At 35.4% G+C, this 14,527-nt stretch overlaps 1 protein-coding gene across 2 annotated transcripts in view; it reads right to left on the reverse strand.

Moving 5' to 3' along the window:
* Positions 1-14,527, reverse strand: part of ctsa (cathepsin A) — a 52,933-nt gene that overhangs the window by 26,574 nt on the left and 11,832 nt on the right. For both annotated transcript variants that reach the window (XR_011340065.1, XM_069884858.1), the window contains exons 5-7: positions 14,403-14,489; positions 6,818-6,973; positions 4,654-4,745 (exon numbers count right to left, since the gene is read on the reverse strand). Coding sequence is in view for 1 of the 2 variants with exons in the window: in XM_069884858.1 (XP_069740959.1) it covers positions 4,654-4,745; positions 6,818-6,973; positions 14,403-14,489 (335 nt within the window). In the remaining variant the exon portion in view is untranslated. The remainder of the gene's footprint in view (positions 1-4,653; positions 4,746-6,817; positions 6,974-14,402; positions 14,490-14,527) is intronic.

Below are 14,527 nucleotides of genomic sequence, written 5' to 3' on the forward strand. Positions count from 1 at the left end.
AAGGGACCTGGGAGTTCTTGTACAGGATAGCTTGAAGGGAAACTTGCATGTTGAGACAGTGGTGAAGAAGTAAAATGCACTGCTGCTATTCATTTCAAGAGGAATTTAATGCAAGAGCAGGGATGTGATGTTCAGGTGTTATAAAGCACTGGTGAGACCTCACTTGGCGTATTGTGAGCAATGTTTGGCTCCTCATTTAAGAAAGGATGTGCTGACATTGGAGAGGGTTCAAAGGAGGTTCACTACGATGATTTTGAGAATGAAAGGGTGATCATATGAGAAGCATTTGACAGCTCTTGGCCTGTATTATTTGGAATTTAGGAGATTGAGGAGGATCTCATTTAAACATTTCGAATGTTGAAAGACACGGACAGAGTAGATATAGAAAGGTTGTTTCCCTTGGTGGAAGAGTCTAAGGAAAAGGGGTACAACTTCAAAATTGATGGTCATCTGTTTAGAAAAGTTGATTAGGAATTGCTACAGCTAGAGGGAATTTATCACTATAGGTGGTTGAGGAGGCCAGGTCATTGGGGTATTTAAGATTGATGTTTTTTGATTAGCCAGGGAATCAAAGGTTAAGGGGAGAAGGCCAGGCAGAAGGGTTAAGTGAGAAAATGGATCAGCTCATGATTAAATGGCAGGGCAGACTTGATGAGTTGAATAGCCTATTTCTGCTCTTATGACTTATGGACATGAAATAAAGAGGATGATGTATTTACACTGCTTCTTGCCTCTTCTCCCCCCAGTTCTTCCTTTTACCAGAGAAAAATATTAATTAAAATATTACATGAATAACCACACATAGACATAAAGAAGGAAGTACAAAATGAAATACAATGCTGGAAAAACCCAGTTCACAGACTATTGTGGAGCGCAATTGGGTCAAGTTTCATGTCAATCTCAATTGAGCTGTTTTAAAATAATTCTTAAAATTTGGTAGTCTTAGTACATCCTGATCAAATTTCTACATTAATTTTTTGAAACCAATTCCTGACATCTTATCTTTCCAAAGGAATTCTCGTATTATTTTATTCAGGTTTCGAAAGAAACAATTCTGGTACTTGAATGGGCAATGATTGAAACAAATATTGTATTCTTGGGAAAATATTCATTTTAATATAATTTACTCATCCTATTAACGTTATTGTAAATCTTTCCATCTTTTCAAATCCTCTTCCAATTTTTTTTTAACAACAGCAAATAATTTAGTTTAAACAAATTACTTATATTTCTACTAATCTTAATTCCTAAGTATTTAATTGCTTCATTTTGCCATTTAAATTTTGTCAATCTTTGACACTGAGAGTAATCCATATCCACCATAGGGATAATTTCACTTTTATCTACATTTACTTTATAACCAGATACTAACGTATACTCTTTTAATCTCTCATTCAACTTATTTAAAGATATTTCTGGTCTCGTTAAATATATTGTATCATCATCAAATAAACTACTTTTATGTTCTCTATTACCTACTTCAAATCCTTTAATTTAATTATCAGTTCTAATTATTTCTGCAATTGGCTCAATCGCTAATGCAAACAAAAAAGTTTTTGTCCTCCTGTTATCAACGGGATAAAAAACCAGCTTGGATTCAAATAGAAATGAATAAAATTGATGAAACTATTCCTGAGTTAATTTTGTATAAATGGAATAGTGAGTCGTTTAAAGGAACTAAATATTTTTCTGTATTGAAACATATTTTAAACATAATGAATAGAATTCATATTGAGAGAGGAATTAAAAATTATCAATGTCCAAAAATGTTGTTAAAACAAAATCAACTTTGTCCTTTTACTTTGAATAATCCTTTATTTGATAATTGGTAAAGGTTTACAGAGAATAAAAGATTGTTTCTTAGGATATTTTTTCTTAACTTTTGTTCAATTAAAAGATAAATACAATATACATAATAGTACAATTTTTCCATATTATCAATAAAAATGTATTTGAAAAGGAGACTGAGAGCAGATTTGAGACTCCCTAAACAAAGTCAATTTGAAGATATAACAGATATATTTGTTAAGAAATTTATTGCTAATATGTATATAAAATTACAAGAGACTGTAAAGAAAAAAGATATATATTTAAAAAATCTGATGAGAGAAAGATTTAAATATACAAATTCAGGAGGAGATTTGGTCAAAATGATGTTATGAAAGTGTTACAAATACAGTAAATGTTAGATATCAAATGGTTCAATATTATTTTCTTCATCAATTGTATTACACTCCACATAAGTTAAATGGACTTTATCCTAATCATTCAAATAACTGTTTTTGATGTGTGAAAGAAATAGGGACTTTATTGCCTTCAGTGTGGTCTTGTGAAAAAGTGGAAAGGTTTTGGAATGAACTGAATTTATTATTAGGGCAAATTATGAAGATAAATATACCAAAGGATCCAAGAATATTTTTACTTGGAGATATTTATGAAAAGGATATAAAATGGAAATTGGACAAATACCAAGAAAAATTTTTTTTGAAGTAAAGCAATAGTAACAGCAAAGAAATGTCTAGCAACATCATGGAAAGATGATAGAGAAGTGTTATTAAGTAGACGGTATAATGAGATGCAAAATTGTACACCTTTGGAAAAAAATTACATATAGTTTAAGGAATAGAGTTGAAAATTTTTTATAGAAATTGAAAACCATATATGGATTTTATGGATAATTTTCCATCCACCTCTTCTGTCTTATCCACTCTTCTTAATTAGTAATTTTTAATAACAATTAATGATAGTCTATGGTAATATTATTGTATATTAAATGGTAGGTGTTTCTTTCTTTTCTTTCCTTTGGGTGGGAGGGGGGATGGGGAGAAAAAATATAAAAGTTTTTTTTATATCATTGGTTATGGATATTTGATTAATGTTTTATTTATTTTTTTCCCTATAATGATGCAGACAATTAAATACAATTTTTAAAAGTTTCATGTCAATCATCCTTCACCATTCTTTTGTAGTTCTAGTATTTGTAGTGCTTTTCAAGGAAGTATGAAAGGCAGTGCAAGTTCGATGTGCCATTCATTAACCAAAAAGATATCCATTGGAATGCTGATAAAAACCTCAGTCCTAAAACTTCAACTGTTCCTCTTTCCACAGATGCTGCCTGACCTGCTGAGTGCTTCCAGAATTTATTGTTTTTATTTCAGATACCCTTTGAAATATTTACAACAAGCCTGAGGGCATTGTTTCCTAACTGTTCTATCACATCACCTTGTCCTCCAGCTTCCCAAGAGGAAAAATGGAATAACCATTTTCACATCACTCCAGATATCCAGGTGGCATTTCTGGATGATTGTCCACCTTGCCTCCATCTATGGTTTCCATGTTGGGGTGCATGGGAAAATTTCAAAGCCCATGTAACGTCTTGGGGAAACATGCTGATCGCATGCGATCCTAAATTACATGTTATACTGTCTTCCCAATCATTTGCCAATAACCACACCTGTAATCAGTCTATTTCTCCTAAGTACTTGTACCTTTAGAGGTGGTCAGGCCTAGGTGAAGAGGTGAAAAATTTAATTAGTTCAATTATACACATTGGCCCAAATAGACCATTTCTATGCTGTACAATTCTAATGCTTTTTATGGCATTCTGGTTCTGTTGCTTATAAGAAGTCTCCCTGAGATACTTCTGCAGATTGAAGGGTGCAGCCTGCAGCCATAAAATGAGAAAATTACAGATGAGATAGATCCTCTATTCCCTACCTTGCTTCTTTCACTAGCTTGGGTTACATTTAAGCTTTGCTACAAAATTAATGTATTTTTTTCTCCTCAAAAATAGCGCATATTGCTCATCATTTCCTTCCTCCCTGTTCGCAACATGCAATATTTCTTCAAATCTAATGTCTGTTCTGGTCAACAGTGTTTTTAAAATACAAAGGTAAAATGCAAAGTACTGAAGAATTCTGTTCCCTCCCATATTTTACACTGATTTCATCTAATTAATATTAGGGAGGATGCTCAATTTCAGCCGTATTGCTTTTTCACCAGCATTTACTGACAAATTCTTTTATCTCCTTCTGAACATTGTGTATCTTGACTGATGAGCTAGCAATCCTCCTCATCTTTAAGTATACTTCAATAATAGCTACAATACTGTATTTCCACATATGCCTTCAACACATGTTTTATCCATCACACTAAGGAGTCTGGTACATTACTTTGTTTCCTTCTTGTTCCAAACCACTTAACTTTACCTTTCAGTAAAATTAGTATATTTTCTCCGAAAAACAAACGTCTATTACTGTTACATAAACTAAAACTGAGGCGATTTAAACTTTTCATACTTAATCTGCAGGTCTGTTTTTGTTTTGGATACAGTTTAAAGTCTTTATTTAAATGAACAATGTGAACATAACAGTCTAAATGCAAGATACAAAATTAATTTGCACTCTACTCCTGCTCACATTTCTATGTTCTTACAAACATTAACAGGACATTGCAAAGCAATGCATTCATCACTATGGACCAAAAATTTACAACATAGCTTTTATAACTGGCCTCTATTTCATCACAGGTTGCTTGAGTTTGCACTTTGAGAGCAGTGCCTTCAAAGGTACAGGCTGGGTTATTAGTTCTACATCTGAAACTAAATAAGCCTTATCACAGAACACTGAGGGATAATGAGTAGTTCGCACTTACGAAGATTTCAACAGCCCATGGTAGTATGCAAAGTAAACCAGCGAGTTGTCATTATACTCCCAACTAGATAATCCATTTCCAACTGCCATTCCCTGTAATAAAGGAGGGATGATGCAAGGAATAAGTAGGCCATTCTATCAAATCATACTTTTGCTAATATCCTCTTTCCAATGACATCTTTCTCTGGCAAAAATCTGAGATTTAAAAATTTAAAAAAAATATTCAGTGGTTTCAAGAAGTTCCAGAAATTTGCTCTGTGCAAAAGGATGCTTCCTGACTTCATTTTGAACTGACTCAATGTAAAGGCAGTTCATTTGCTCTGGAATTGCCAACCACGGAAAGTAATGTTTCTGCTATAAAATCTTTTCACACTTTATTTTCTAAACCCCAATTTTTACAACCTAAAATTATTATATCCCAGTACCACAGTACTGGAGGGGGAAATCTCTGAAAACTAAAATAGCTATCTCTGATCATCTGCAGCTGAATACTAATCCAAAAGAAATGAAAATCCAAACTGGAAGATCTCATCTGTACATTTTAAAAACACGTTAGCTCAGGCAATAGCTCCTGCCCTAGTTTCTTCGACCCTAAATCCATTAGCTATAAGTAGAGCCTGTTCTTATCTGATATTCAGCATTAAGAGCGAGGATATGGAATTTAATTTTGTTCTAAAAATACAGGACATAGTGGCAAACTAGCTTCACTGTCAATTTTTCGTTATCTCAAGGTCATTAGGTTCAAGTTGAAGTTTATTATTATCTGACAGAACACATACGACCGGATGAAACAGCATTTCTCCAGACCACAGTGCACCAACATGCATACACAATACACAGCACATAATAATATAATAAAAAATATAAATGTTTTGGAATAAGTTACTCAGTTGCAGGATAAAATTAATCAATTTCACAGCCTGTGGTAAGAAGCTATTTCCAGGCCTGGCAGTTCTGATTTCGATCCACTTGTACCTTCTTCCTGATGGTAGTAGATCAAAAATATTGCATGATGGATGGAGAAATTCACAATAATTATTTAAGCCTTATTAATCATTATCAGTAAGCATTATTAGAGGAAAGGGGCACTCCAGTGATTTATTTGGCCATTTTGATGATCATCCGCATTGACTTTAGGTCCGATGCTTTGCAGCTACTGAACGCCACAATGTGCTCCTGTAAAATGTCTTCCTCAACTGCCTTAGGAAGTGAAATAATGTATTCTGGGCTTGGAACGTCACCTGTGCAAGGGTACTAACTTCTCTTCCCTGAGTGACACGAGTTTACAATAAATTTTTGTGCCATTCCCAATATTCAGTATCCCTCTTCAGTGTTGGGATTTGAACATCAGGTCATTAATGGATTATTCCGTCACTAGAAATTTCATTGTTAGTTATCAGAGCCAAATACAACGTCAACACTAATTTACTGGTTTCTCCTCATCATTTTAAAGTAAAAAGACCAAGAGGGACTTCTGGATTTTACCTGATATTTTTAGCTATCAGTAAAATGCCTTTGAATTGTTGTTATGAAGGAATCAGAGCAGAATATCTAGAGATAGAGATGGAATTATCTTCAGCGAGACAATGATCAGGTGATATGTTCCGGTGAACAGATCATTAGCACATATAGTACTAAAGTATTAGTGAAGAATTCCTTTTACTCCTCGAAAGCCTGTAATGAGATGAAATTCAACAGGCTGCAGATGCTGTGATTGTAGTAAAAACACTGAAATGCTGGAGGAGCTCAGCTGGTTTATTCAGCATCTAAAGAAGACAAAGATATATTGCCCTGAGCCCTTCTTCAAGGAAAAAGCCTACAAAGAGATCTTCATTTAAGATTTAATCTAACGGATAGTGCACCTGACAATGCTATGCTCCTAATCTTGCTAATATTTTACCTTCTGACAACATAAGCCCTCCCCCATCTCACTAGGATTCATAGGTAAAATACTGCAGATCTGAAAATATGAAATACAAATATAAAATGCCAGATATGTTCAAATCAGGGAAAATTTATGAATAAAAATAAAGCCAGTTATTGGGTCAATAACATTATCAGACAAAAAGTTATTAATCTCAAACACAAAGTAACCCTTTCCAAAGCTGCTGAAAGATTTTCTGAACTTTTCCCACATTTCTAATTTCCTACTTTTAAGCACCTACCTTAAAATTAATCTGCCAGTCAGTCATGACACGCTCTGCTAGGGTTGGTACATAAATTCCTCCGTAACTCTCCCCAGTGATATAGAATTCATTCTTCGTGTATTCTGGGAAAAGCCGGAAGAATTCCTTCACGGCAAGGAAATTATTGAATGAAACCTGGAAAAGGGCAAAAGAAGTTTCTACAGATTTAAAACCACAGGATTAATTTTGATTCGTGTTAAATGCAATAGAAATATCGGCTTAATGACAATATCTTGTACTCACCCAAAGATACAAAATACAGCAGTTAAAAATACTGTAAAAGAGTATAACATACAACTGCAGCAATTACACCTGCAGAACATTCACACAAAACCAAATTTATTAATTGCCCATTCAACTTCAGAACTTGATCTAGAAATAGATATATGCCAAGGAGTTCTGAGATTCTGACCTCTGCATCAAGCAATTACTTTTATTTTCACATATTAAAAATATAATATACATGATAATATTTCAGCTTTTGTCTGCTGTAAGACAAAAGAGTCTCTTCAGTGAGTGTCGTAGATTCGCTGCCAGTGTTCCCACTGCCACACATATCACCGTTCAAACCACTGGCAATTTGAGCTCCAGATCCAAACCTCCGATACGATCAGGAAGTCTTTAGCACCTGAAGCCCTTTGGGAGCCCTTCTTGCCTGGGCACCCTCTCAAATCTCAGTTCATTTTCAAAAAATATTTTATTTTTGATTTTTTTCAAAAATATACGTAATAAAATCTTCAATATCTTTTAAATATATTAGTTACTAAAGCAAAATGTTTGAGTATGTATAATAGTTGCATTTATAGTCCTTTTTCTTAATTACTGTATTTGGGCCCCTATATGGTCCAAATATTCTCCAGTAGTCTATATTCTTCTTGTAGTCCTGTTCTTCAATTTTTTTCTAATTCTATAATATCTTTCACTAAACTCTAGCTGATTTGTTTTGCAAAATATTTCTGTCTGTCTCTATTAACTCACAGAAGTCTATTCTTTTAAGTAGTGTGCTTTTAAGATGCCATCTGTATACATTTTCTTGCTTTTCCATTACTGCAATAGTTAATGTAAGTGGTGAGTGATCTGATAAAAACAGAATACCTAGTGAGGCTTCTATCACTACATTTTAACTGGGCAGACATTAAAAATAAATCAATCCTTGTAGAGTACAACTCTGATTATCCAAAGTGGTTGGGATCAGGCCTTATTCAGGTAAGATGAATATTTTCCCGTGTATACAATATTTGTTTCAATCTATTCTGTATTTACTTGATATTTTTTTTGAGATTTAAATAAAATGGTTAGGGAGTTTTTATGGAGAGGTAAATTTTCGAGAGTAGCTTTGAATAAATTAACTTGGAAATATGAGTTAGGGGGATTACGTTTACCACATTTTCAAAATTATTATGAAGCAGCTCAACTTAAATTTATTAGTTCCTTGATGGATTTGGTACGGCCTCCTAGTTGATACATCAATTTTTGTTTAGATAGAATATAAATGTGTTACAACAATATAATGTGCCTATACTAAAACATTTAACGAAGTTATGGATAAAAAAATAAAATGATAGGCTCTAGGGGTAAATTATCGGCTATGACTCCGTTGTATAATAATCAACTTATTTCTTTTTCAATACATAATCGAAGTTTATTGCATTGGAGATTTAAAGGTGTGAAAAATTTGGGAGATTGTTTTAAAGAGGGTAAATTTTTATCTTTTAATCAGATGAGGGAAAGTTTTGGTATTGATAAGAACTCTTTGTTTCTTTATTATCAAATTCAATCTTTGGTAAAATGTATGTTTGGTAGAGATATGATTTTACCTGAAATGACTAAATTTGAGACTTTTCTTATGAAGGTACCAGAGAAAGGTTATATTTCATCTATGTATCAAATATTACAGGATGGTATGGATAAAAAGGTTTGGGATAGATCTAAAAGTAAATGGGAAGTGGATACTGGTTTTATCTTTTCCGAAGATGATTGGTTAGACATCTGTTATGATTGTGTAACTAGATTGATAAATGTACGTTATGCAATGATTAACTACAATTTTTTACATCAATTATACTTAACACCTGAAAAATTAAAAAAAGTATGGTTTTAATGAATCAGATTTGTGTTTTAGATGTGGTGATACGGTTGGAACTTTTTTCATGCTGTTTGGTCATGTATACATATACAATCTTTTTGGAAGAAAATTCAATCGTTTTTAGAATACTTGTAAAAGATTAAAATACTTTTAGATCCGACAGTATTTTTATGGGGTAGTTTGCAACCTCTGAAAGGCTTGGGATTAGACAAGTTTCAGCTTGCTTTTGTATATTTAGCGTTATCTGTAGCGAAAAAATGTAATGCTAGTACGTGGGAAGAAACAAATATGATTGATATTAATAGATGGCATAATAAGATGAGATATTGTTTAATAATGGAAAAAATTACGCATGTTTCACGTGATAATTATAATTTTTTATTAATAAGTGGTTGTTATATTCAGAATGTTTACATTTCAATTTACATTGATTAGATCTTAATATGTAGATTTAATTTTTCTTTAATATTTTTTCTTTTTTCTTTCTTTATGGCTCTCCTGAGAGAGTTGCCTGAAGTGGGGGGGGGGTTCTTTTCTTTTTTTTTATATATATAAAAAATATCGTTCATGTTTATGATTAATTGTTGTATATGTCATATATTATTTGTTTTTTGAACGAATAAATAAAGTTTAAGACAAAACCAGCCCAGAAGCAATAGTAATTTACTTGTATCTGTATATAAACAACAACAAACAAGGGAATGCTTTTTAAGCATTAAAATAATGTTTAATTCTCACCAAAAAAAAAATGCTGGCCACACCAATCAATGACACTTCCCCCACTGAGGATTTCTTATTTATTTCAGATATCGTCATTTATCAAAAAATTTCAGATATCTGAGGATTTTGAAGAATCCAATTTCAGATAATCATAGATGTACTGTATGTGCATTGTGCACCCTTGAGTAAAAGGAGCAGTCTCTCTCTGTGGAATTTAATTGCTTCCACATATCGCTAAGATTTACATCCTTCATATATAAAATTGATGTTTTTTTGCCACTTTCGCCCTCATTACTATTCTTGCAGATTTATCCAAGCAAAAATTAAAAACCAACCAAAATATTTTGTCTGCCCTTTGCTGTTTTTAAGAAGATATCCTTCATAAAGGTTTCATCGTCATAATTTGGGACACAAATGTCCATGTTTCTCCATAAATTTTACAATGTGCCATTACATACCTTTTTTATTAATAATGGTATATTTTTATTAATTAGAATTGCTACCCTTCTTGCCTTTGAACCAAAGGAAGATGACATTATTTGTCCTACCCAACCTCTTTTTAAATGATCATATTCCAATTTGGTAAGATGAATTTCCTGCAGAAAGATAATATCCGCTTTTAATTTCTTTAGGTATGCCAAGACCCTTTTCCTTTTCACTGTCCCCATTAACATTAAGACTAATAAACTTTAGTGTTTTATCCATTCCATTTTTCAAACAAATATTGTATAAAAATAAAATCTTTTCAATTTTTAATACTCTAAGAAATACACATTTTCCCTTTAAGAAACACACACATCCTTAGCTCTGATAGTGACTTAAACAATAGTACCCAGAAAACTGCAAAAAAAGCCAGCATAATCTGAAGAAGAAGAACCCCTCCCTTTAGTGCCATCTTTTAAAACTGCACCTCTCCTGATGCCATTTTTCCCCCTTAAATCGAATTCCCCACTCTGCCAATTTTCTCACAACCTGCTTTTCTTTCCAGAACTCTCCATGTATATTACAATGATTTTTCTTTTAGCAGCAAAAACAAGATGGCTCAGTACTACAAAATAGAAAAATGATACACCTTTTAGTTAGTTCCAAAATGGTTTTTTTTAAAAAATCTTATATGGCAGCTCAAATCTCTTCACAACTTTCATAAAACTCTTGAACTTCTTTATTCTTGAAAATTTGTCGATGACCTGGGACATCAAACCTCAGGGTCGCTGGGTAAACCATTGAATATTATAAGATTTTGGATTGCAATGTTTCTTGACCTCAGAAAATTCTTTCCTTTGTTTGACCAAGGCAGGGCTAAAGTCCTGAAACAACATTACTTTTTTGTTGTCCACTACTAATGGTCCATTGAAATTTTTTTTTTGTTGAGTATTTATATGCTGCTTCCAAAATCACATCCCACTCCAGTAACTTAAATGTCTTACCAGGACTGGTTGTGGTCATTGTACGCCAATTCTTCTGGGTCCAATGAGCCCTTCCAATTTGCAGCTTTGAGTTTAACTTGTTTTGTCCCAGCATTTGTGGGCTCCATGTTTCAAAGTTCCCTCGATTCCTTCTCTCAGCCCAATGATTCTTGCATTCTTGCATCTGCTGAAATTTTACATATGATCGATTTTCTCCATCATTCCTTTTCTGTCTGTCCCATGTTTTTGCTTTTACTTCTAGAGCCTTTAGCCTGTCTTTTGTTTTGTCCAGCTCAGTCTCCACTTGAGTCATTCGTTCCATTTAATCTTCCATGATTTCTTTAATTTCTGGTATGTCTCTTATCGCTGATTCAACGCTAGTAAAACGAGTGCACAAAGTTTCCATCTTGTTCAGGATGGTGGCTATATCTTGGGCTGACCCCACAGCTTTGCTGGGTTCAGCCAGTCCCAAGGCCGCTCCTCATTGGGCTTTCACTCCATGATCTTGGCTGAGCTTCTTCAGTTTTTGTTTTTTGTTGCCGTGGTCATTTATTACTAGTTTTATCCATTTTTGATGATGGAATTCTTATTTTTGGGCTTTCAAATCAACTTTTTAAAATACTTTTTATGGAGAGCTCTTTCAAAACACGTCTGCTCAGATCCTCTGCAATGGCCATGCCCCTCAAATCCCAGTTCTGATAGCCGGTTCCGATGAGCCAGTTTTAGCAGCCCACAGCCTGTGTGGGTCCTTTGACTGCGTCACCAATAGCCTATGTGAGTTGTTCAACCTTTGAGCCCTTCATTGGTCACCGTCCTGTCAGGTCACCTCCAATGCTGCTCCACCTCAAAAGGGCGGGGAGGGGGACAATCTCCTTGTTTATGGTGCCCTGCGCTGGTCCACTGCTCCCCCAGAGTCTGCAACCTCTTGTGGAACATTGCCCAACCGAGCCACCATCTTGGGCACAGACCCCACAGTTTCTGGATTTTAAAAACAATTGGTTCCATTAACAGGCAATTGTATGTTAAATAGCAACATTAGCAGCACCACCATTTTTTTTAAAATAAGTGAGATTTAGAAAAGATGCGAAGGGACAGTTTTTCACTTAGAGGGAGTGGGCATATGAAACAAACTGCCAAAGTGGTGGAGGCAGGTATGTTGGCTGTCTTTACAAAGCATTTGGATAACCTACAGTACATGGATGGGAGGGAATTGGAGGACTATGGGCATAATGCAGGCAAGTGCGACTAAATCAGGTGGCATGCCGTTTGGCATGGACAAGTTGGGCCTGTTTCACCACTGTAGGGTTCGACTCCAAACTCAAGTGGATAACCTCCATAATGCCATGCTATAAAAGCAGGGCAAACATTGAGCATTACAATATAGCTCACAAGCTCATGCCTCTCAACTTTCCAACAGATTAAGTCTTATGAAGTTTTCACCTGGATGGAAATAAAAGCAAAACTCAAGAATATTCCAAACTCCAATATACACAACACCCTTAGTCAGCGGCCCTAGACTTGACATCAAGTCCTCCAGGAGCAACAGATTCACTGCACAAGAATACTACACAGAATCTCACTTCTTTTTCTGCAACATTGAGAAGGACAAGAGCAGTCATATAGTGCGAACATCTTGATTTCCAACTCATTAGCCCCTTGGTGGGTCACCATTATTAAACCTAATGTAGGAGCAACACAGGACAATTGCCATCCAAGGAAAAGGACCAACACTTTCACTACCAGCGGAGAAAAAAGGAACGAGTTATGCAATGCACAAAAGTGCTGGAGAAAAATCAGCAGGTCATGCATCATTCATAGGAAGCAAAATGTACCCAATGTTTCAGGTCTGAGCCCTTTGTTAGGAATCTGGAAAAACGTAGACACCTGAATAAAAAGGTGGAGAGAGGGGACAGGGAAGAAGAGAAGGAGAAGCACACAGGCTAGCAGGTAAGTGGAAATAGGTGGATATAGGTTAAAAAGTACAAGACAAAGAAGCTAAGATGAGGGGGAGGGGAAGAAAGGTTAGAAGGCTAAAAAAGGTGGGAGGAGGAAGGGACAGGAATGAGAGCTGGAGGACGGAGAAGAAGCGATAGGAAGCAAAATGTACCCAATGTTTCAGGTCTGAGCCCTTTGTTAGGAATCTGGAAAAACGTAGACACCTGAATAAAAAGGTGGAGAGAGGGGACAGGGAAGAAGAGAAGGAGAAGCACACAGGCTAGCAGGTAAGTGGAAATAGGTGGATATAGGTTAAAAAGTACAAGACAAAGAAGCTAAGATGAGGGGGAGGGGAAGAAAGGTTAGAAGGCTAAAAAAGGTGGGAGGAGGAAAGGACAGGAATGAGAGCTGGAGGACGGAGAAGAAGCGATCGGGAGTTGGGGGAGTTAACGGAAATTGGAGAAATCAACACTGATGCCATCTGGTTGGAAACTGCCAAGACAGAATACAAGGTGTTTTTGCTTTAATTTACAGGTAGGCTTCATTTGATGGTACATGTCAATGGCACGTCAAATTAATTTTTTTTGAAGGATAAATCTGAAGGTTTATTATTCTGGACCTTGAATAGTGCATAGATAATGATTTTAAACTGATAACTATAGAGGTCTGTACAAATGGATTATGCCTCTTTTGAATGGCAAAATGAGCACACATCTGAAGCAGCAAAGATACAGCGGAAGTGGGTCCCACCACATCTAACAACTTGTATTTAAACCCCAAAATAAATTAAAATGGTTAGTCATTGAGAGGTCTGCTGTTGCAGCGGCCAGTGAAGGTTTTTAACAAAATGGTCTCCCAGGCATAGAAGAGGTGGGAGATGGAGGGTTGAGGATGCTTAGGGGAGGGAGGCAGGAAGGCAGAGAGTTGAGGAGGTCGTCAACTTTTATTTATCGTTCATACCATGCTCGCACTATACGACAAGATAGCGATAGAGGTAGGACCAAGGAGAGATGGAAAATTGAGGAGATACAAATGGAGTTGGGGGGATTTGAGGTAATGTAAAGGGTTAAGGGGGTGGGAAGAAAGGGGGGGCTCAGGAATAGAGAGGATAGGGGGGAATAAGAGGTAGGGAAAGGTGTGAGGGAATAGGGAAGGGCAAGAAGTTATGGTAAGTGAGAAGTGACAGTGGGATTCAGCAATTTTTCCATATTCCCTACAAAGGGCTCAGGCTCATAACATTGACTACCTTTTATTCCCTATGGATGCTGTGTGACCTGTTAAGTTTCTCCAGCACGTTTGTACATTGTACTCAACTGCAGTATATGCAAATTTTCTTGTTTATCTGATCTGAGCTACATGAATTAACAGACTGACAGCCAAACACACGTTCTACTTGTCACTCACAAACTTATCTCACCTCAGTATCATTGGTTCTGTACTCCTGGTTGTCATCATAGGAAAATCCAACCCCTGCTGGTGACTCAAGGTATAGCATATTTGCAATCTGTAAATGACATTTAGTTGAGTATGGAGTAAAAAAAT

Source organism: Narcine bancroftii, chromosome 6 (assembly GCF_036971445.1).
Source record: "Narcine bancroftii isolate sNarBan1 chromosome 6, sNarBan1.hap1, whole genome shotgun sequence".
Taxonomy (NCBI): Eukaryota; Metazoa; Chordata; class Chondrichthyes; order Torpediniformes; family Narcinidae; genus Narcine; species Narcine bancroftii.